The sequence below is a fragment of the Anolis carolinensis genome, chromosome 2 (genome assembly GCF_035594765.1).
Source record: "Anolis carolinensis isolate JA03-04 chromosome 2, rAnoCar3.1.pri, whole genome shotgun sequence".
Classification (NCBI taxonomy): Eukaryota; Metazoa; Chordata; class Lepidosauria; order Squamata; family Dactyloidae; genus Anolis; species Anolis carolinensis.
In genome coordinates, this window is record NC_085842.1 from 163,830,984 (window position 1) to 163,853,680 (window position 22,697).

The 22,697-nt window shown below is 41.6% G+C and overlaps 1 protein-coding gene and 1 long non-coding RNA gene across 7 annotated transcripts in view; one reads left to right on the forward strand and one right to left on the reverse strand.

Moving 5' to 3' along the window:
- The window catches only part of ankfn1 (ankyrin repeat and fibronectin type III domain containing 1), a 282,113-nt gene that overhangs the window by 194,620 nt on the left and 64,796 nt on the right, over positions 1-22,697 (forward strand). For all 6 annotated transcript variants that reach the window (XM_062970996.1, XM_062970998.1, XM_062970997.1 and 3 more), the window contains one exon: positions 4,976-5,083. In XM_062970996.1, coding sequence (XP_062827066.1) covers positions 4,976-5,083 — 108 coding nt within the window. The remainder of the gene's footprint in view (positions 1-4,975; positions 5,084-22,697) is intronic.
- The window catches only part of LOC134296331 (uncharacterized), a 37,184-nt gene that overhangs the window by 12,091 nt on the left and 2,396 nt on the right, over positions 1-22,697 (reverse strand). The gene's annotated exons all lie outside the window — the stretch shown is intronic.

Consider the following 22,697-nt stretch of genomic DNA (forward strand, 5'->3'; position numbering starts at 1 on the left):
GTCCCACAAACTATAAATCCCAGTTTCCATACTATTGAGCCATGTCAGTTAAAGTGGTGCTAAATTTCATTAATTCTACATTATAGATCCACCGTCAGGCTCCATCTTTAGATATCCTTAGATTTTTATTTTTATAATTCTCTAGTACAGAGCTTTAGTTTCATTTGTACTATAGTTCTCAAGGACCCCCAGCTACCTGTCTTTATGACTGAATTAAACAGATTTAATCCTCAATCCTTTTCTTCTTGAGAACTGTAGTTCAACAAAGTAAGTCTGTAACAGAGAATTTTAAGTGCCACACCAAACTGCAATCCAAGGATTCTTTAAAATGCAGTTGCAGTTAAAATGGCATGAAAGGGGTAAAATGATGTAGTGTAAGTGAGCCCCACGGTAGTGAAGCATGGAGCAGATGGAAGAACAATGTTATAGTACTGAAAAAAGTGCTTTAATATTGCAACTAGTCAGGTCAGCATGATATTTTTCCAATTGTCTTCTGGTATCCAGCAGTGCATAAATCAGAAACAATTTACAAGAGAAAGAAAAAAAGAGAAATCAATGTCACAATAACATAAATCCCAGTGTTTATTTTTGCTGGTTGTTAAATTAGGTCAGAGCTTAATAATATGACCAGAATCCTGTTGATTAGATATACTGAGGAGCTTCTTGTTGTACCAATGTATGTACTACGAAGGCATTGCAGGAAAAGATAACTGATGCTCCTTTGTTTAATACTTTGTCAGCCTGGGTAAGAAGGAGATGAGTTACAGCAGGCCATTCTTTCTTCTCCATATGCTCTTGAGCAGCAAGAATATCCATTTCGATCCATTTCTGGGAGGGGAATGACGCTGCTCTTTTTGGTCATCCAGGAAGGAAATAAGAGATGTGATGAAGTATTCTATATGCTCATGTATAAGTCTAGTATGTGTTCATATATAAGTCTATAAATTTTTTTTAAAAAAAATCAACTCCCCAAACCTGGATTAATTTATCCACAGATCAGTGTGACTACTGTCAGGGCTGTAGCCAAGGGGGGGGGGGGGGGGTTAGGGGTCCCCCCCCCAATATTTCAGGGTCTACTCATGAATTTTAACTGATTAACCAAATCCCCATCAGTGTCCACTGAAGTTTATCTGTCTTGAGTGTCTACTGAAGTTTATCAATGGAGCCTGATTTCTAAATTATTTTATGTTATGGAACTACTCTTCATGATTCACTAAAAAAAGGTTTCTACTCCATCCCCCTTGAATTTTTTTTCTGGCTATAGCCCTGACAACTGTACTTTAACTCTTGCCAAAAAAGGACCCATCTCCAGTGGTGAAAGGCAAAAATTTACCATATCTTTGGAGAACCCAAAAAAAGCATTGTTCCTCATTATTCTCTATGCCATGGTGCCGCTTCTGGCCTTTTTGAATTCCTGGGGTGACTGGCCCCCTAAACAACACTGGCACTTTCTTCTCTCTGCAGAGTATCCTTCAGCAGCCACAGGACATAGCAAAATACATCATTTTGGTCTCCAAACATGCCCTCAACAGACATGAGGTTGATTCATACTGGAAGATATACAATAAAATACTCCCAATGGGTTGGAAAGGTCTCACCTTTTGAGAAATGTGAGGCTGCCATCAATAATGGCCACTCATACTGAGTTCTGTGGCCACAACTCATGGTTAAATGCATGCCTTGACTCGGTCAAACAATACATTTTCATTTTCCAGATGGATTTCAGAAATGATGCATTAAAATTAATGTGATGACTCATATTAATCAAATTTTAAAACCACAGTTTTAAAATCATTAAAATGTTATTAATTGTGAAATAATGGCACCATCAACAAAATAAGTAGCAAGTTTATTTGTTAGCTTGGGGAAAATGGTTTGGAAACATACTAACTGATTTCCAAATTTAAACGCAGAACAATACTAATGCATCATTAATTGTTAATGCAATGATTTAATTGTGCAATCATTAGAATTAACAGAGTAAATGTAAAATTAGTGCTAGACTCTCATAGAATCATAGAATAGTAGAGTTGGAGTTGGAGTTCATACCATTGGGTGTGCTACTGGCTGAGCAGAAAGGAAGTGAATGCAAAAAAGTTAATTAGACTACAAAGGATAAAGAGAAGAGACATTTTCAGAATGCTTCTATTTCTTCTCCAAGTTCTACATGCAAAAGGTTTGGGGCATGTTAGGAATGGAATTGTATGGGTTACTTTATCTTAGATATGTTTCTCCCATCGTTGTCACTGGAATTACAGTTGCATACACTCTATCATACAGGAAAGGTTGCAGATGACCAGAGATAGTACAGTCAAAATGTTGACATAGAGATTAACACACAGTGTCCACCATGGTAAGGCAATGCGGGGGAAGTAGGCCTTCTTGCCCTTTAACAATCACTGCTGCAATGTAACAATAAATGTGGAGGGGAAACATCCAATGCTATGAAATACATGGTTCCAGATTAGATGATGACTCCATTGACACTGCAGTTTCTATCTCTAACACATTTGACTGCTACTGCCTACTGCACTTAACAGTTGGGTTTTGTATGGTTTGGGCTATGACTCCTTTATTGCCACCTCCTAAAATGTATAGCTAAGGGTGGCAGGCCTCTTCTTCTGTAGTCACATTCGGTGGCCATTAGGTTCATGTGGGGAACCTCATGAACTACCTCAGTGTCCATGCTGAGGATTACTGTTCTGGTGAAATCCATACATGGAGGCCCATTATACGGATGGACTAAGGACCTCATCAGACCGGGGAATTTTAGCATCCTAGGATGCTTTCACCCTGTCTAATGGTTGGAGCCCCAAGCCAGCCATCACACAACATTGTGTGACTTCTGGCAGAGGCCTGCACCCAATCAGTGTGAAAGCATTATTGGATGTTTTCCCCACAACACAGGACACTTCTGCCCTGTTTGGGTGACACTTCCCCCATGCGATGGGGAACATATCGCCACAACAGAGTTGGCCCTTGTGCCTGCCGTTTCACCATGTCTGCTGGCAAAATGGCACTGGGGGCCGGGGGGGGGGGGGTGGCTCCCCAGTGTAATAAGGTTGTAGAAATGAGTGGCACCACCCATCTCTATTTTCTGCATGTATATCTTTCAGTAGATGTTGGTTCCCATGTATACATACCAATAGCATATAGTGTTTTTCCAGCTTTCCTCATATACATTTTTAAACATGAGCCAACAATGTGATGTGGCTGCTAAAAAAGCCAACAGGATTCTGGCCTGCATAAATAGGGGTATAGCATCTAGATCCAGGGAAGTCATGCTCCCCCTCTATTCTGCCTTGGTCAGACCACACCTGGAATACTGTGTCCAATTCTGGGCACTGCAATTGCAGGGAGATGTTGACAAGCTGGAAAGCGTCCAGAGGAGGGCAACTAAAATGATCAAGGGTCTGGAGAACAAGCCCTATGAGGAGCGGCTTAAAGAACTGGGCATGTTTAGCCTTCAGAAGAAAAGGCTGAGGGGTGACATGATAGCCATGTATAAATATGTGAGGGGAAATCATAGGGAGGAGGGAGCAAGCTTGTTTGCTGCTGCCCTGCAGACTAGGACGCGGAACAACGGCTTCAAACTACAGGAAAGGAGATTCCACCTGAACATCAGGAAGAACTTCCTCTCTGTGAGGGCTGTTCAGCAGTGGAACTCTCTGCCTCGGACTGTGGTGGAGGCTCCTTCTTTGGAGGCCTTTAAGCAGAGGCTAGAGGGCCATCTGTCGGGGGTGCTTTGAATGCTATTTCCTGCTTCTTGGCAGGGGGTTGCTGGATGGCCCATGAGGTCTCTTCCAACTCTATTATTCTATGATTCTGTGATTCAGCAATACCACACTTGTAACATTGTCTGGAGCCCCGGATGGTGCAGCAGATTAAACTGCTGAGCTGCTGAACTTGCTGACCAAAAGATCAGTGGTTCAAATCTGGAGAGCGGGGAACTGCATTATAATGGTCAGTGTAGACTCATATGAGTTGCATTGAACTAGATCAGTGGTTCTCAACCTGGAGTCTGCAGATGTTTTTGGCCTTCAACTCCCAGAAATTCTAACCGCTGGCAAACTGGCTGGGATTTCTGGGAGTTGTAGGCCAAAAACCTCTGGGAACCCACAGGTTGAGAACCACTGATGTAGACTCATATGAACTATTTACTTGCGGTATTTATATACCCAACTGCTCACTGGAGGGAAGGATACTAGAGGCAAAGATGAAGACAGGAAAGCTTGGAAAAGATCATGATGCTGGGGAAAATAGAAGGAAAAAGGAAGAGAGGCCGACCAAGGGTGAGATGGGTGGATGGTATCCTTGAAGTGACTGGCTTGACCTTGAAGGAACTGGGGGCGGCGATGGCTGACAGGGAGCTCTGCCGTGGACTGGTCAATGAGGTCACAAAGAGTCTATAAAACATCACATAAAATAACATATCACACCAAGACATAGCCATTGTCCTTAAACAGTCCTGGATCATTGCACTTTCAACTTTAACTTAAAACTTTAAGTATTCCTATGATGGGCCCAACGCTTGGTTCCACAGCCAGGTCTTTAGCTGTCTCCTAAAGGTCAGGAGGGAGGGACCAACCTGATTTCACTTGGGAGGGAGTTCCACAGCCGTGCGGCCACCACTGAGAAGGCCCCGTCCCTCATCCCCACCAGCAGCACCAGTTATGCCGGTGGGGCCGAGAGCCAGGACCTCCCCGGAAGATCTTAATCTACGAATTTATATGAGCCTACACTGATAATCCAATGCAGTTAATGTGCATTCTGAAACTGGATTATATGGCAGCATAGATGGATCCAGAGATACAGATAGTAAAGGAACAGCATGGGAAATGGGCGAACTTGAAAACAAACTTGCTGGCCAATTCCCTATGCAGCCAGCCAAGAGACACCCGGAGCAAAGAAGCCCTCAGCCTGGCTCGCTTTCCTTTGCTGCGTTTTCATTCTGTTTGTTTCTTTTGTTCACTAGACTGGAAAGACTATGATGGCAGGGAGCCGAGGCACAGGGGACAGATTGAAGCCCTGGAACGTTTGCTGCAACAGGTTAGAGCCTCTCATCAGAGCTACAGTTGCCGAGGTAAGGATAAAGTATCCGTGTGGAAGGGCACCAGCCGAAGCCTCCGTGGCGCCTGTAATTTTAGCAGCTTTCTATCTGGGTCATACCTTCTCATTCATCAGGAACAGAAAGATATTAATATTGGCCCATCTGGAATCACTTTAGCAGACTATCTTGCTCTTGCCTCTCCAAATTGGCAATGCAGCAAACATTTGAAAACAAGCTTTCACTGAAGCACTCCTCTCTCTCTCTTTCCCTTTCTTCATTCTTTTCCCTCTCTCGCAGGACAGTAAACAAAATCCAATTAAAAAGTCTAAAGGCACGTCAGCTTCTTTGCAAGTCTGAATAATACTGTGTTGATGCTAATTCTTGGTTTTTAGGTTCGTTTTGACTAGGGGCTCTTTTGTTTCTGTTGCTTCCTTATAGTCTGCGAGGAAAGAAAGCATGTACAAAATATTTTTCTCTTCCCACTGCATATTTGTAGACAGGCTCACACAACGGCTGAGGCTAAGAGAAGAAGCACCTGAAGCAACTGTCTTTAACTTCCATTGGCACCTCTGATGGATGAGAAGCCTATGCCCAGAAGTAACCCTCAAAATTCCTGCTTGTTTGAACACATAGACAGAAGATCACACTGCCAGATTGCAGGAATCAGAGGTCTCCCAGGCCCCTTCAACACAGCACAATAAAATCTGTTTTCAACTGGAATATATGGCAGTGTGGACTCAGATAACCCAGTTCAAAACAGATATTGTGGGATTTCCTGCCATGATATTCTGGGATGTAGGGTTGTGTGGAAGGGCCCCCAGAAGCCTCCATTTGGCACTCAGGAAGTAGAGAAATTGTTATTTTTTAAAAAGCCACATTTTCTACTTCTATCAGAATCATCACTGGATTTCTAAACAAGCACTTTATGGGATTTGGGCGGATCTAGCTCTGCGTGCATGCACACTGTAGAATTAATACAGTTTGATCCCATTTGAAATGTCATGGCTCAATGATACGGAAGCATGGGAGCTGTAATTGGACAAGGTCTTGAGCCTTTTTGCCACAGGAGTCTTGATTCCTAACCAAAGTACAAACCCCAGGATTTCATGGATGTTAACGTGGCATCAAACTGAATTAATTCTACAATGTAGATATGTTCTCTGTCCATTACTGATGTTTTTCATGGGTTAACTTAACAACATTGCTGCATATGGGTTGCTGTGAGTTTTCTGTGTTGTATGGCCATGTCCCAGAAGCATTCTCTCCTCACATTTCACCCACATCTATGGCAGGCATCCTCAGAGGTTGTGAGGTCTGTTGGAAACTAGGCAAGTGGGGTTTATATTTCTGTGGAATACCCAGGGTGAGAGAAAGAACTCTTGTCTGTTTGAGACTAGTGTGAATGTTGCAATTGGCCAGCTAGTATTGTATAGCCTTGCAGCTTCAAAGCCTAGCTGCTTCCTGCCTGGGGGAATCCTTTGTTGGAAAGTGTTAGCTGGCCCTGATTGTTTCATGTCTGGTATTCCCCTGCTTTCTGAGTATTGTTCTTTATTTATTTTAGAGTTTTTTAAATACTGGTAGCCAGATTTTGTACTATTGTTCTAAAATAGTACAATAAATAAAGAACAATACTCAGAAGGCATGGGAATTCCAGACAAGAAACAATCAGGGCCAGTTAACATCTCCCAATAAAGGATTCCCCCAGGCAGAAAGCAGCCAGGCTTTGAAGCTGCAAGGCTTTTCAATGATAATCAAGGTGGTTTCTCCCATCCTGGGTATTCCACAGATATATAAACCCCATTTGCCTAGTTTCCAACAGACCTCACAATCTCTGAGGATGCCTGCCATAGATGTGGGCAAAACGTCAGGAGAGTGTGCTTCTGGAACATGGCTATACAGCCTGGAAAACTCACAGGTAACCAGTGATTCCAGCCATGAAAGCCTTCGACAACACATTGCTATATATGTTGCACTTTCTAGATGAACTCAGTTTGGCTATTTCTCATAGGAAGGTGCTAGAAATTCTCTGTGCGGGAGATTCAGCTAGTAAATTAAAAAGAGGCACCCTAATGAGCATGCAAATAGCAAAAATGCTGCATTTTAAATTAAAAAGATCACTGCTCTACCCAAAATAGAGAGGCTAGGGAGAGTTTATGTCCTAAGATCTTTGCTCAGCTTTGACGGCGACCCAGGCTATGACTTTGGAATCAGAAAAAGCAAAGCAGTGGTGTGAGAGATTTTAAAAAGCCCTCAGATAAAAACAAATCTTGATTTCTTGTTGAAATTATTACTGCAGAGCAACAGGAGGCATCACACTGTTACCCCATTGATTGTCGCCCTGCTGTTTCACCCATTCTAATTTCAGGTTAAATTGAAATTGTTCAAGTTTGCTGGGGTATTGTGAGGGGGAAAATGAATTCCCTAGCAATTTCTGCAGGAGAAAGCCTTGATTCTTTTGTGCACAACTACACAACAATTATGACCATCAAGGGTCTGCATGCTCTTTTCTTGTAACTATAGCAACGCTGAACGCATACATGATAAGAAAAAAATGCCCTTGAAGAAGCACTTGAGAAGGTACATGAAGATAAGTGTTTTTTCCATCTCCCACTAATTAGAGTCCAAGGAAGCCTACTGGTTAGTACTGCTTTTTTTAAAAGTCCGATATCTGGAGGAAAATCAGCTTCTTGAAAATGCAGAACACCCCCCAAAAGAATAGTAATATGACTCGGTGAACTATTTACAACTCCATTTTGAGAACCAGCCCTACTATTTATTTATCATGTCAGAAGCAAATTGAGGGTACAGTTATCATGCATTTAAAAACACAAACAAAGTTAAAGACTTGGCATTCATCTAAATGTCCTTTGACCAGAATCTGGCCACTTGGGAGTGCCGCTGGTGTTGCTATAAGAAGATCCTCCATTGTGCATGTGGCAGGGATCAGGCTGCATTGTAATAGATGGTCTGTGGTTTGCTCTTCTCCACACTCGCATGTCGTGGACTCCACTTTGTGGCCCCATTTCTTAAGGTTGGCTCTGCACCTCGTGGTGCCAGAGCTCAGTCTGTTCAGTTGCCCAGACTCTGTGTGCCCAAGGGGGAGTCTCTAATCCGGTATTAGCCATTGATTGAAGTTCCAGGTTTTAGCCTGCCACTTTTGGACTCTTGCTTGCTGGGGTGTTCCTGCGAGTATCTCTGTAGATCTTGATTTAAGGCAGGGGTCCCCAAACTAAGGCCCGGGGGCCGGATGCGGCCCATCAAAGCTATTTATCCAGCCCCCATGGCACAAGGGCAGAAGGGGGTTGGACTAAATGACCCAAGCAGTCTCTTCTTCTCTTACAACCATTATTATTATTATTATTATTATTATTATTATTATTATTATTATTATTATTAACATTGAGGCTAGGTGGCCATCTGTCAGGGGTGCTTTGCTTGTGCTTTCGGTGCACAAAGGCAGAAGAGGATTGGACTCAATGGCCCAAAGGGTCTCTTCCAACCCTCTTTTTATTGTTGTTGTTGTTGTTATTGCTCCAACAGTCCGGCCCTCCAATGGTCCAAAGGATCATGAACTGGCCCCCTTTTTAAAAAGTTTGGGGACCCCTGATTTAAGGTGTTGGAGTGCTGGCTGACATCCGAACAAAGGATGGACTGGAGATGTCACTGCCTTGGTCCTTTCATTATTGCCTGCTACTTCCTGACGGATGTCAGGTAATGCAATACAGGTTAAACAGTATAATTTCTCCAGTGGTGTAGGGTGCAGTGCCAGCTTAACTCCATTTATTAGTAGGGCTGGTGGTGCATTCCCTACACCATCAGCCCTAATAATAAGTGGAGTTAAGCAGACACTGTCATGAAAATAAGCTTTGAAACCAACCTATAAAAATGCAACATATTCATATTTGTTTATGGAGGAAGGGGGGGGGGAGGAAGATTCCGTCTAAACTAAGCAGATAGGCCTCAAGTTCTATACATCTTTACTTGCTCTATTGGGAGTGAATATAGGAACAGCAACATTCCTTAGGATCATTCCGTTCTCTTTTCAGTAGTATAACTAGCCTGTCACACTTGGAGATGGAAAAAGTAGTTGAAAGTAATTTAAAAATGGCCAAAACCACATCTTTTTGACAGGTGAGATGAATCCTGGACTCATGAAAATCTTTGCAGTTCAGGGCTCATTCTGCACAACATTATAAATAGAACATGGTACTTCGATGCAGAAGCATTATTTCCTGGGCAGAAAATGCTGTACTTGGGGACATACCATGTACAAAATTTACACATGGGTGATTTGTATATAAAGCAGCATTTTTTGTACAAGAAATAGCTTTTTTTTCTGCACAGGATATTATTCCTATGCAAAGTAACCATGTGCAGAATAATCTCTGGATCGTGAATACTTGGGAAACGGTGCTATTTTCTATACAGGCTAAATCCTGAACAGAAAAAATTCTCCCCATTCTCCTCAGTGGTTTCTCAGCATTTGAGAAACTGATTTTTCAACCATTTTGAATATATTTTCAATCATTTTCACAGACCTAGATAACAACTCTGCATGTATCTTAACAGCAGTGGTGTAATGAAAGCTGGATTCTCAGGGTTGAAGCCCGAAAGCCTTTTAAAAAGAAGAAATGACATCATTTGCATCTGATTAGCTCCAAGTCCTCATAGTATGTTCTCAAGTACCATGATACTGTTCTCATTTATCCATGTTGTAAACCAAAATATTTGGGGTTTGGGTGGTCCTAACTGGGCAAGTAAGACCCAACTAGGTTTATAAAAGATTTTACAGGCACAAAAATCTCTAGAAACTGAGCTACTGGCCTTGGTCCACATAGTTTCCTGCATCTTGGAACTCTCCCATGGAGTGTTGACATAAGTAGTGGTGCTTCAAAATTCACCACTGCTTGATAAATGTGTGCTTCTAGACCTTTACTGTTGTGAAATCCTGTGGTGGCAGTAATGTGTGGAACAAGTCTGATAAAGAAGAGGTGCTGAACTTTGCTTGTATCTCCTTCACTTCTCACTGCAAATTCCACATAGACACGTAACACTATGGGCTCATGTTTGACCCCAAAGCTAACCTTAGAGCAGGGAGAAATCCAGGGGTGGCAGAAATATCGACTACCTCTTCCTCCCATGCTTCTGCAGATATCATTCCAACCCCTAAGTTAACACAACAATAAATATGAATTGTGATCTATCTTATATATAGTTCTGTCCTTTAAGGTAAAGGTAAAGCTTTTCCCCTGACGTTAAGTCTAGTTGTGTCTGACTCTGGGGGTTGGTGCTCATCTCCATTTCTAAGCTGAAGAGCCAGCATTGTTCGTAGACACCTTCAAGGTCATGTGGCCGGCATGACTGCATGGAGCGCCGTTACCTTCCCACTGGAGTGGTATCTATTGATCTACTCACATTTGCATGTTTTCAAACTGCTAGGTTGGCAGAAACTGGAGCTCACAGTGGGAACTCACCCTGCTCTCCAATTCAAACCACCAACCTTAGCCAGAAAAAAATTTCGGGGAGGGGTTTGAAAATTTGGGGGGGGGGAGGGTTAACCCCTAAGCCTCCCCCCTTCCCGGCTACAGACCAGTTAATATCTGCTTGAGATAGTGCCTGGAGGGACTCTAAATTTTTTGCGTCTCATAGACTTAGCATGGGATTTGGTTAACCAGTAAAATCCATGAGTTTTTTTAAAACCAGGTTTTTTTAAACCTGAAAACCTTTCAATCAGCAAGTTCAGCAGCTCAGCGGTTTAACCTACTGCACCACCAAGGACTCCTTTAGGAAAGCAGCAAAAGTGGCACTGTTACTTGGCATTATCTACTGAGCATTAACTAATATAGCAATCATGCATACCCTTCAGACATGGTTTAATATAGTCCATTTTTCTCCCAGGGAATGATTACAAATATTGTTCTGTGAAGGAAACAGAAATCTTTAAGAAACATTAAACTGATTTGCCAAGTAGTGACTAGAATTAAAATGAAGCAATTATACAGAGACAGACATGTAAGGGGGTAGTATAAAGACTTGATCAAAGCAAACTGTTGTCTAGCGGCAATTGTGTTGTTGAAGCAGAAGCATACTGGCGACATACTGGTTTTAAAACATTCAGTATCAAACCTGTCTGCAAACTCACCATTGTTCCCCTCCTTTCTTCTCTCCTCCCCTCCTGGTCCTCTCTTTTTCTGTCTTGCCTCTTATCTCCCTGTCCCCCCTTCCCTGCTCCCACCTTTCTCTAGCCTTTGCAAAAAAAAAAAAAGTCTTTCTGCCCACACAATTTTTCTTTCATAAAGGTATCAGAGAAGCAGACATGGTCCCTTCCTCTCTTTTTTCTCTTTTTTGAATTCCCTTCACTCTGTCTGAGGGGAGAACCGGGATGGGGTGGAGGAGTCAAAGCAAAGACCAAAGGGAAAGGAATGTTTCTTGGGGTGGCAAGGAACAAAATGAGAGTGAGATACTGAGAATTTTCTGGGCTGTATGGCCATGTTCCAGAAGTATTCTCTCCTGTCGTTTCACCCACATCTATGGCAGGCATCCTCAGAGGTTGTGAAGTCTGTTGGAAAACTAAGTAATGGAAGGTTCAGGGTGGGAGAAAGAACTCTTGTCTGTTGGAGGCCGGTGTGAATGTTGTAATTAATCACCTTGATTAGCATTAATGACCTTGCGAGCTTCATGGCCTGGCTTCTTCCTGCCTGGGATAATCCTTTGTTTGGAGGTGTTAGCTGGCCCTTATTGATTCATGTCTGGAAGTGTGTCTTCTGAGTGTTGTTCTTTATTTACTGTCCTGATTTTAGAGTTTTTAAATACTGGTAACCAGATTTTGTTCATTTTCATTGTTTCTTCCTTTTGTTTAAATTGTCCACATGCTTGTGGATTTCACTGGCTTCTCTGTGTAGTCTGACATGGTGGTTGTTAGAGTGGTCCAGCATTTCTCAAATATACTGTGTCGAGGTTGGTTCATCAGGTGCTCTGCTATGGCTGATTTCTCTGGCTGAGTGAGTCTGTAGTGCCTTTCATTTTCCTTGGTTCATGTTTGGGCAATGCTGCGTTTGGTGGTCCCTATGTAGACTTGTCCACAGCTGCATGGTATATGGTAGACTCATGCAGAGGTGAGCGGATCCCTCTTGTCCTTTGCTGAACACAGCATTCGTTGGATATTGGGATTTGAGAGCTAACTTTGTTAAGCCTCTGTATCCCTTCCCCATGGATCACTCTTCCATATATAAACCCAACCTCAGCCTGCTTAGGAATAGGCAGAGGGAGAGAATTAAGCCCATTCACTCATCACTATATTGGGAGCCACTTATGGCTTTTTTTGAAGAAAAGGTGTGCTCCAGCGGCAATGAGAGAGTTATATTAGAGAGCGGCAATGTTATAAGTACTGGTACCAGATGCTATTATCGTACTGCAGTTGTGATTTAACAGTCCCAGGCCAGCTAAAAGAGGCTGGAGCAATTTGCTTTTTCCTGAGCTGACTAGGAAGGACAAAATTATACCTGATCCTCTCCATTTCCTGCAGCTGAATTAACTGAATTTAAACTACGTTTGCATTTTTAATTCAGCCTAGAGCAGTGGTTCTCAACAACTGGTAAATTAACTGGGATTTCTGGGAGTTGTAGGCCAAAACACCTGGGGACCCACAGGTTGAGAACCACTGGTCTAGAGCAACTGAAGTAAACTGAGGACAAGAGGGAAAGTGGGGGAGATGAAAAAAATTGGCATATTTTAAAAGCACCCGAAAAAGAGGCTTAATTGAGACTCCTTATTAAAACAAGATAATTGTAGGGTACAAAAATGAAGGCATATTGCAAAGAAGTTTTATAGGACTGTTGTACACATTTCATGTAAGAGGGTTTCCCTATAGATCCACTGTTATTTTGGAACTCTCTTAGTAATATGATGGGGCGAGAGCTTTGCTTTCCAACACTGAAAGACACTCTTAATGATTATAAGAAACGAGATAATCCATTTGTCTTCATGACTACTACAGCCAAATGTCTATGATTACTGAATACTTGGCATTGTGTAGATCTAAGATCTCCCCCACCCTCATGCCTATCCTTCTGTCATTATTCATTTCAGAGAAATTATTTGTAGTTAACCGTAGCTGTCGTGATGATCTAAGGTGAGAAGGAAAACCAAAACTTTGTCCATTGTAATACTTACCCTTTATTTTCTTTCAGTGGCATTTGTCCAGTAAAATCCTGGACGGCTAAGTCCAAAGCTAATCCTTAAAAATGTTTGAACAGTAATTTGATCTATGAGCTGCAGAACTGGCTCCCTTACCTCATTTGGCAAAGGGCAGAGGTTCGCACATTGGACAGCAGCCTATTTCAAGGCAAGACTGGAAGAGAGGCATAGCTAGGAAACATGAGGGAGAGGAGGGCCTATTCTCATGACCTTCTCCTGGCGCCCCATTCATGGCCCTTACTCAGCATTGTGCATGCTTGTCTTAATGCCCTGCCACATCTCACTGAGTTAGCCCTGTGAATGCCAACGTCACAAATAGAAGCTAGTGCAACTCAGAAAGACTCCCCTACCCTGTCATTCTTGCAAGGAGCTTGAATGATTTCCATACCAGCTTGTGTACAGAATATAAATATGAAGAAATCTCACAAAAGTATTTAATTTTTGAAGTGACAAGATTTGTTGAGCCAGGCTGCCAAGGGGTCACTAACACATCCACACCTATAGAGGGAAGATTTGCACTTCCAATAACAGAATGTGACAACAAAATTACAATTATAATATGCAGATTGATGGATAAAGGTGTAATATATTGCCATATTTATTACCCATATATAAGTTGACAACGTGTATAAGGCAAAGGTAGGTTTGGGGGCTAAAATTCTGGATTTTGATTTATTCCTGGAAAAATCAAGGGTAATTCTATGATGAGAGGAAAGTGCCAACATTGCATCAAGGAGCCATTTGGCCCTGGCTGCCACCAGCACTATTTTTATACCTAGGCATTCAAAAAGTCCAGACAGAATAGAGGAGGTTGGTATTTTTTTTTAAGATTCTCCCAGGATGGACTAAACTCACCATTCACTACTCTACTCAGAGAAGGGGATCATTCCTTTTTTGGTAAGAGTTCAAGTACAATACTTGAACCCCAGGTGGCGCAGCGTATTAAAGCGCTGAGCTGCTGAACTTTTGGACCAAAAGGCTGCAGGTTTGAATCTGGGGAGAGGAGTGGGCACCCGCTGTTAACCCCAGCTTCTGCCAACCTAGCAGTTCGAAAACATGCAAATATGAGTAGATCAATAGGTACCATTCCGGCAGGAAGATAACGGCGCACCATGCAGTCATGACCTTGGACCATATGACCTTGGAGGTCTACGGACAACGCCGGCTCTTCAGCTTAGAAATGGAGATGAGCACCAACCCCCAGAGCTGGACATGACTAGACTTAATGTCAGGGGAAAACCTTTACCTTTTACAATAATTATATTGACCCGTGAATTTGTTGGCCCAGGATTTTCAGATGGATTTTTTGACTAAAATTTGTTACGTTTGAGAACCACATATGTGGGGCTAATCGGGGTAAATTTTAGGTGTGATAAGGAAATATGATGTATATATTCAATTTTATCATATTTATTTACTGTATTTTTATAAGTGTCTTATTTTAACTTACTACATAGAGCGTAATCAAGTCCTATCAAGCTTTGTTTGGTTTGGTATTGTGATACGGCCTAAGGGCTAATCAATAAAATTTATTACTATAAAGACTAAAATTTGTAGACTTTACACATGAATATAGTGTACTATTCACGTGCTACAGGGGGTATGGCTGAAATTGAGAAACTGTAGATTATAGCAGCATTGCAAAGTAGCCAAGCTGTACAAAATACTGCACTCATTTTGCTGTGGGGAATTTGAGTTATGCCATAACCCTATAATATATTCCGGTGTTGTTACACAGTGTCCTGGTATATTAGTTCTTTTGCAGGAATATGCATCAACGGGCCTGCTAAGTTAATTTTTGCCAGAGTGCAAATTAGTAAAGTAGGGATGGGCAACTATGGATGTTCATGGGTTACTCCTGCTCGGTCGTTTAGTTGTCTCCGACTCTTCGTGACCTCATGGACCAGTCCACGCCAGAGCTCCCTGTCGGCTGTCACCGCCCCCAGTTCCTTCAAGGTCAACCCAGTCACTTCAAGAATACCGTCCATCCATCTTGCCCTTGGTCGGCCTCTCTTCCTTTTTCCTTCCATTTTCCCCAGCATCGTGATCTTTTCCAAGCTTTCCTGTCTCCTCATGATGTGGCCAAAATACTTCAGCTTTGCCTCTAATATCCTTCCCTCCAGTGAGCAGCCAGGCATTATTTCCTGGAGGATGGACTGGTTGGATCTTTTTGCGGTCCAAGGCACTCTCGGGATTTTCCTCCAGCACCAGAGTTCAAAAGCGTCTATCTTCCTTCGCTCAGCCTTCCTTATGGTCCAGCTCTCACATCCATAGGTTACTATGGGGAATACCATTGCTTTCACTATGCGGACCTTCGTTGCCAGTGTGATGTCTCTGCTCTTCACTATTTTATCAAGGTTGGCCATTGCTCTCCTCCCAAGAAGTAAACGTCTTCTGATTTCCTGGCTGCAGTCTGTATCTGCAATGATCTTCGCGCCTAGAAATATAAAGTCTGTCACTACCTCCACGTTTTCTCCCTCTATTTGCCAGTTATCAATAGGTGTAGTTGCCATGATCTTGGTTTTCTTGACGTTTAACTTCATGAGTTACACTGGTCCCCAAAGGAGGGACATAGTTCTCATTCCCCTTTAAATGCCTCAAATTCCCCCAAGATGGCATGAATGGGCAACTTCATATTGTTTGCCTTCTCTGAGCTATTTTAGCTTGTAGATAAGTGGTCTAGGGAGGAAAAAAACTTAGCAAAGATGTGCTCAGACTATCAAATCTACCAGAATGGGTGGAGATTCATTTTCCTGTATCAGAAAACAGGGGACTGTTTCAAAAGAACATTTCTACACTTTCTACTTAAAGTATGTAGGTGCGGTGCTGTAGATCTTCCCCCAATCCAAGCCCTAGCTTCATAGTAGGACCACCCACCCACCCTGGAATGACTAGAGCAGTGATCCTCAACCAGTGGGTCCCCAGATGTTTTGGCCTTCAATTCCCAGAAATCTTAACAGCTGATAAACTGGCTGAGATTTTTGAGTGCTGTAGACCAAAACACCTGGAGAACCTCAGGTTGAGAACCACTGGATTAGAGCATATCACCATTCAGAAGTCACTTCAGAAAGAGTGACAACCTGCTAGCCTCTCTTCCAAAAGAAGCTATTACAGTCACATGACAGTTTCTAATCTAAGTAAGAACAGAACACTTTTCACTCCTGGGAGATGTCTACAACCAAATGTCCTGTGTGTCTGCCTTTTCAACGCAGGTGTTTGTGGTCAATGGGAAGCTTCTACAACCCTGTTCTCTTTCCCTTTTTATGGTTCTTTAATAATAAACTGAAGCCAATCACACTGGCTGTGTTTGTACAGCTTTTTAAATAAGAATAGTGCTCTGTTTAAAAAAAAGGCATAACCATACTACCATTTGTGCACCAAAAATCACGTTTCCTTCCTTTCCACTTCATATCTACCCATTTGCATTTGTTTTGATTTACTAAGGCAAGGAAGTTTAATTCCTGTTAGCTGCAAAACATCATCTTAACCGCTTAAGCAAAGGGCAGATTTAAATGTTACTTTTGACAGAAATCTAAGCCCTGGTTGTTTTCTAATTTTCTGGCTGACTTCAAACATTTGCATGAAAGTTTTCATTATAATGGTCCCTAAGCCAGTTTGCCTTATCATTTATTGATATAGCCTCGCTTTTACAGATAGCTTTGCTGCCATGTTATTTATTAGCTAATTAAATGGCAGGCCATTCAAATGTGTTCTTCCTGTGGATCCCAAATTATTTTTTAATCCCACTACTGTATTTCTGGCCCCTATTTGTACAAGGTTGTAAAAACAAAAGCAATCAACAAGGCTGGAATAGTTGTGGTTCTCGTGTGTCGGTTCTTTAGTAGCAGCCATTAAAGTGTTTGTGGAGTGCAGCCAAACCATTGACTAGCCAAACAGCATATATTTTACAGCGTTAAATGTGCCCTGCTATTTATTTTACTGGGATAACTGCAGAGTAGGTTTCTTGAGACACCGCAATGCTTTCTTTTTAAAAAGTCAAAGTCTCCCATTTGCAGGCATGTGCCTAACTTTTTCCTTGGGTCGCAGGGAATTAACAGATTTAAAACTCATTTGCCTTCAAGCTGAAAACAAACAAGAAGGAACCTGCTGAGAGACACCTGTTGTACATTTCCCCCCCATTTCGCATACAAAGTACTAACGAACTTCATGGACTTCAGAGGTCTCTCCAGATGTTTTAGGACATGCATGAGAGTTTAGGCTGGAGAGTGGAGACACATCTGTTATGTCTCTGCATATTTCAGCTCCAGAACCTAGAAGGTTGTATTTTAAAGTAATTAGTTATAGTTACCATTCTGTGGACAGGATTCAAAGGGAAGTTATGGTTGTATTTCACAAAGAAATTCTATACAGTAGAGTCTCACTTATCCAAGCCTCGCTTATCCAAGCTTCTGGATTATCCAAGCCATTTTTGTAGTCAATGTTTTCAATATATTGTGATATTTTGGTGCTAAATTTGTAAATACAGTAATTACAACATAACATTACTGCGTATTGAACTACTTTTTCTGTCAAATTTGTTGTATAACATAATGTTTTGGTGCTTAATTTGTAAAATCATAACCTAATTTGATGTTTAATAGGCTTTTCCTTAATCCCTCCTTATTATCCAAGATATTCGCTTATCGAAGCTTCTGCCGGCCCGTTTAGCATGGATAAGTGAGACTCTACTGTACTTTGTAGTTATTCTGAAAGTAACCAGATAATTAAAGGTAAATGTAAAGGTTTTCCCCTGACATTAAGTCTAGTTGTGCCCAACTCTGGGGGTTGGTACTCACCTCCATTTCTAAGCCAAAGAGCCGGCGTTGTTTGCAGACACCTCCAAGGTCATGTGGATGGCATGACTGCATGGAGTGCCATTACCTTCCCGCCAGAGTGGTATCTATTGATCTACTCACATTTGAATATTTTCAAACTGCTAGGTTGGCAGAAGCTGGGGCTAACAGCTCACTCCGCTCCCCGAATTTGAACTGCTTACCTTTTGGTCAGCAAGTTCAGCAGCTCAGCAGTTTAATCCGCTGCGCCACGGGAGGCTCCTTAACCAGATAATTACTTTTAATTATTTTAGCTAATTAGTAGTTACAACTGTGGTTTCTAAAAGGGATTTCCTACTGCCTTGTCATTCAGAAGTAATTAGTTAGTTTTAATTACTCCATACCTACAAGTTTTGCATTCCCGTGGCTATTCACCCATACAGTTTGCCTCTAAAGGTCTGTTCCTAAGCACTTTACTCCATGCATCTGAAGAAGTAAACTTACCATGTGTACACATATATAAGTCAACCTCATGCATAACTCAAGGGCAGGTTTGGGGAGCAAAATTATGGATTTTGATATGACCTGTGTATAAATTGAAGGTCATTCTGCAGAGAGAGAAAAGCACCAATGCCATCTCAAGGGGCCTGCTGCCTCAGGCCACCACTGTCATTTCCCCACCTTGGCATTCAAAAAGTCCCGAAACATCATCATGGTGCAGAGAGTAGAATGGGCAAATATTAGGTTCCTTCAGAATGGACTAAGCTCTTGCCTTACCACCCTCTATTCAGAAAAGAGCATGGTTCCTTTTTGAATACAGTTTTTGAGGATTTTAACCTTACTTTTTAATTCCATTAATATTTAATTCCATTTTAATGTTTATATATTTTTTGGTTTTAAATTTCATATCATTTGGTTTTATTGTAAGCCACTCTGAGTCTCTTTTGTAGAGGGAGAAAGCGGGTATAAATAATAGTAGTAGTAGTTGTAGTAATATTAATAATAATTGATAAGATTAAGATACAATACTTGCACTAAACCATGGAAAAGTCGAGGCAGATTTTTAAAGTTAAATGTTTAATTTAGGGTAGTCTATGAAAGTTTATGCTACCAAGGTCTCTCTCTGGGTTTTTTTTGGCCCCTTTTTCCTCTTCAAGTCGGGGGCTGCCAAGTGCCATCAGATGACGCTGGCTCGACCCCACCCTATTCATCCCAAAGTGGATGCTTCCTTGCTCAAGAGAGGTAAGTGGATTTTGAGTAGTTCCAATGGAGCTACCCACAATGCAGCAATGCACGTTGTCGCTCTTTCCCCCATCTGATGTGGACAGGGCACTAATGTGCCTTGTCCTGTTGTCCTCCTCTGATAGAGAAGGGAGGGAAGATGTGTAGGGTGCCACAAGGCACCCTGTGCACCTGCCATTTTGCTGGTGATTGCCAGCAAAATTGAGGTTAGTGTGAAGAGGTCCTTTGTCTTTAAGGAGCTTCAAGGCCTCCAATTTCTTGTTCAAAAAGTAACCAAATAATTGTTTTCAAATTTTTTTTGAAAAAAATGCTATTAGACTGCATCAAGCTACTCTAGTATTGCAGTCCAGAGGAAGTCAAGTTTCCCAGATAACTCCAATTGCCTCACATTCTGCAAATCCCGGTATTCTGTAGGATGGAGCCATGACTGTTACTGTACAGTAAGACCTCCATATCTATGGGGGATACATTCCTGGCCAGACTATGAGTATCTAAAACCATATTTATGATGAAACACCATTAAATTACCCAACTTCTAGTCCCAGCATGTCACAGGGTGAATCCACACTGTAGAATTAATGCAGTTTGACATCACTTCAACTGCCATGAATGCTCTGGAATCCAGGGAATTAAACTTTTACAATGTACTAGCTGTGCCCGGCCACGTATTGCTGTGGCGAAGTATGGTGGTATGGGAAATAAAGTATTGAGGAATTGGTGGTAGTTAAGGTAAAGGGTAAAGGTGTGGAGTCCAGATAATCCAGTTAAAGCAGATAATATAAGATTATAAATTGGTTATATAGCTGTGTGGAAGGGCCTTGAGTCTACACTGCCATCTAATCCAATTAAAATCTGAGAATCTGTATTTTATAGGCAGTGTGGAAGAGGCCTAAGTGAGGCCTAACTCTGCCTGTCCCCTGGGTGAGTGGGTTGCTAGGAGACCAAGTGAGCGGAGCTTAGCATTGTAACTGGCAGCAATTGGATAAAAACAATTATTCCTCTCCCTCTAATTAGGACTTTATTTTTCTTTTCTTTTTGTTGTATCAACTTAGAGGCGTGGATGATGGGTTGTGTTGTCAATTTTCGAGGTTGTGGGGTGTTTAGTTTTGTTGCTTTGGCGGTCGCCAGGATTCCATCATTCTTTTATATATATAGATTTAGCCTTCTCTGACAAACAGTGCTGGTGCCTCGCCAAGCTGGAACCCACATGATTCCATAGCCATGAGCTTTGGCATGTAAATTTGTGTCAACTGCATTAATTTTACAGTGCAGACTATGGGGGACCTGGAGATTACTGGGGAGATATCATCTCTAGAAATTTGCTAGAGGTACATTCTTGCAAAGGCATGCCATATAATCATCTGGAGGACCTCACAAATGTCTAAAGAAATAATTTTTCCCCAGGTACAGGTAAGTGAAACTATGAGTTTAGGTTCTGTAGTTACTTAATCTGATTTTTTGCCTTACATATTGTTTCTAAAAAAAAAAGAAAGAAATGTATTTGCATTTGAAACCGTTTTTAAAAAGCTGTACAGTATAATGAAGCTAAAGTTGTGCCTATTTCTATCCATTTCAATGTGCAAATAAGGATGCAAATGTATTCATATATTTTTTTTAAATAAAAGAAATATTCTGAATGCTTGCGGATATAGCATTTGACGGGAACAAATGTGTTCAAACTTATTGAAAAGATTATGCCTCCTTTTAGCAAGACAAATTTCAGAGATACTTCCCCCTTTGAGAATATCCAAAAGATGAAAAGATTTTTTCCCTCTCCTTCAATTCTTTTAGCAACAAAGAGAGGTGAGCATGACAACAGTCTCAGATTTAACCAGGGTCCTCATGCATACTTTATCTTGCCAATCAAAACAGCAGGGCTCCATAAAATGACGTCAGCCTCTCAGAAGCTTTTTTCTAGTTCTTTCCAAAGTAAATGAAAAATAATCAGACCAAGGTATAACAAGATTGGTTAAGGCACACATGATTCTCCTACCTGTCCTTTAAACAGGTATTTGTTCATGTCAGAAGTGAATTGAGAATATACTGCAAGTTGCTTCTGGTGTGGGAGAATCGGCTGTGTACAGAAACGTTTCCCGGGGAATGCCCAGACGGGTCATCATCCTGTGGGAGGCTTCTCTCATGTTCCCATATGGGAAGCTAGGACTGGCAAATCTTGCAGATTCGAACTGCTAACCTTCAGATCTTCAGGTCAGCAGTTCAGCCGGCACAAGGGTATAACCCATTACGCCACCATGGCTCTCATAAACAGGTATTAGGCAGAAGGGATTTCTAAGAGGATGAGATGTTCCAAATTTCCAACAAATGTTCCAAATTTCAAATCTGAAAAAACTTGTTACAATTTGGCAGCAGAGTGGTCTTGTTGGGTAGGGGATTTCATCCTTAAAATGAGGAGTGAACAAGGTACGATCCTACAAATATTCTTGGATTAAGATCCCTATCATCCCTAACCAGCATAGTCAGCGATGAGAGTTGGTAGAGGTCTGACATCCAGAAACATCTGTAGTTACCATCACAATAATTTAAAAAATGGTTCAAGTGCGTAAAGCAGGGGTTCCCAACCTTTGGGCCTCCAGGTGTTTTGGACTTCAACTCCCAGAAATCCCAGCCAGCTTACCAGCTGTTAGGAACTGTGGGTGCTGAAGTCCAAAACAACTGGAGGCCCAAAGGTTGGGAACCACTGGTGTAAAGGCTATCCTCCACTAACACCCTTGGAGCAACCAAACATCAGGCTTTTCGAGATGACACATTTGAAGAGGCAGGACCAAACTCAATGCTATGGGGTAAACCATGACTAGAGCTATCTCCCCTTCTGTTGATTTATTTATTTACTTATTTATTTATTATATTTATATACAGTTTTTCTCACCCCTGGAGGGACTCAAAGCAGTTTCCAAAAATGGTTGATCTCACTTTCATTTAATCCCTCTCTCTTTCTTTCTCTTGTTTTTGTTTTATACCAGTTGGGTGTGGTTGGGATTTGATCAGAACAGTCATGAAGTGTGCAAACTCTCACACACATATTCTCTCTCTCTCTCTCTCTCTCTCTCTCATACATACATACATACATACACACACACACACAACATATGGTATATATATTGCTCAATAGATAGGTAGACTGACAGAGAGGCAGACAGAAAGATAAATATGGAACGTTTGTACCATCTGAAGAGTTTTGGTGTTTGTTTTCATTGGTACTGTTTGTTGATTTTATTAATCTTTGCAGTTCTGTTATTGTATGGGATTGCATCATGCCATGTTGGTTTAGTAGAAATTTTGCCCTTAAAGATAACCTAGCAATATTTTATCTAGATACGTGCATACTATACACCACTCCATTGCTTTCATTTGTATTTACTATTATTATCTTCCTTTTCTTTGAAGTAAAAATCTGTAAGGAAGGAAAACATGTTTAC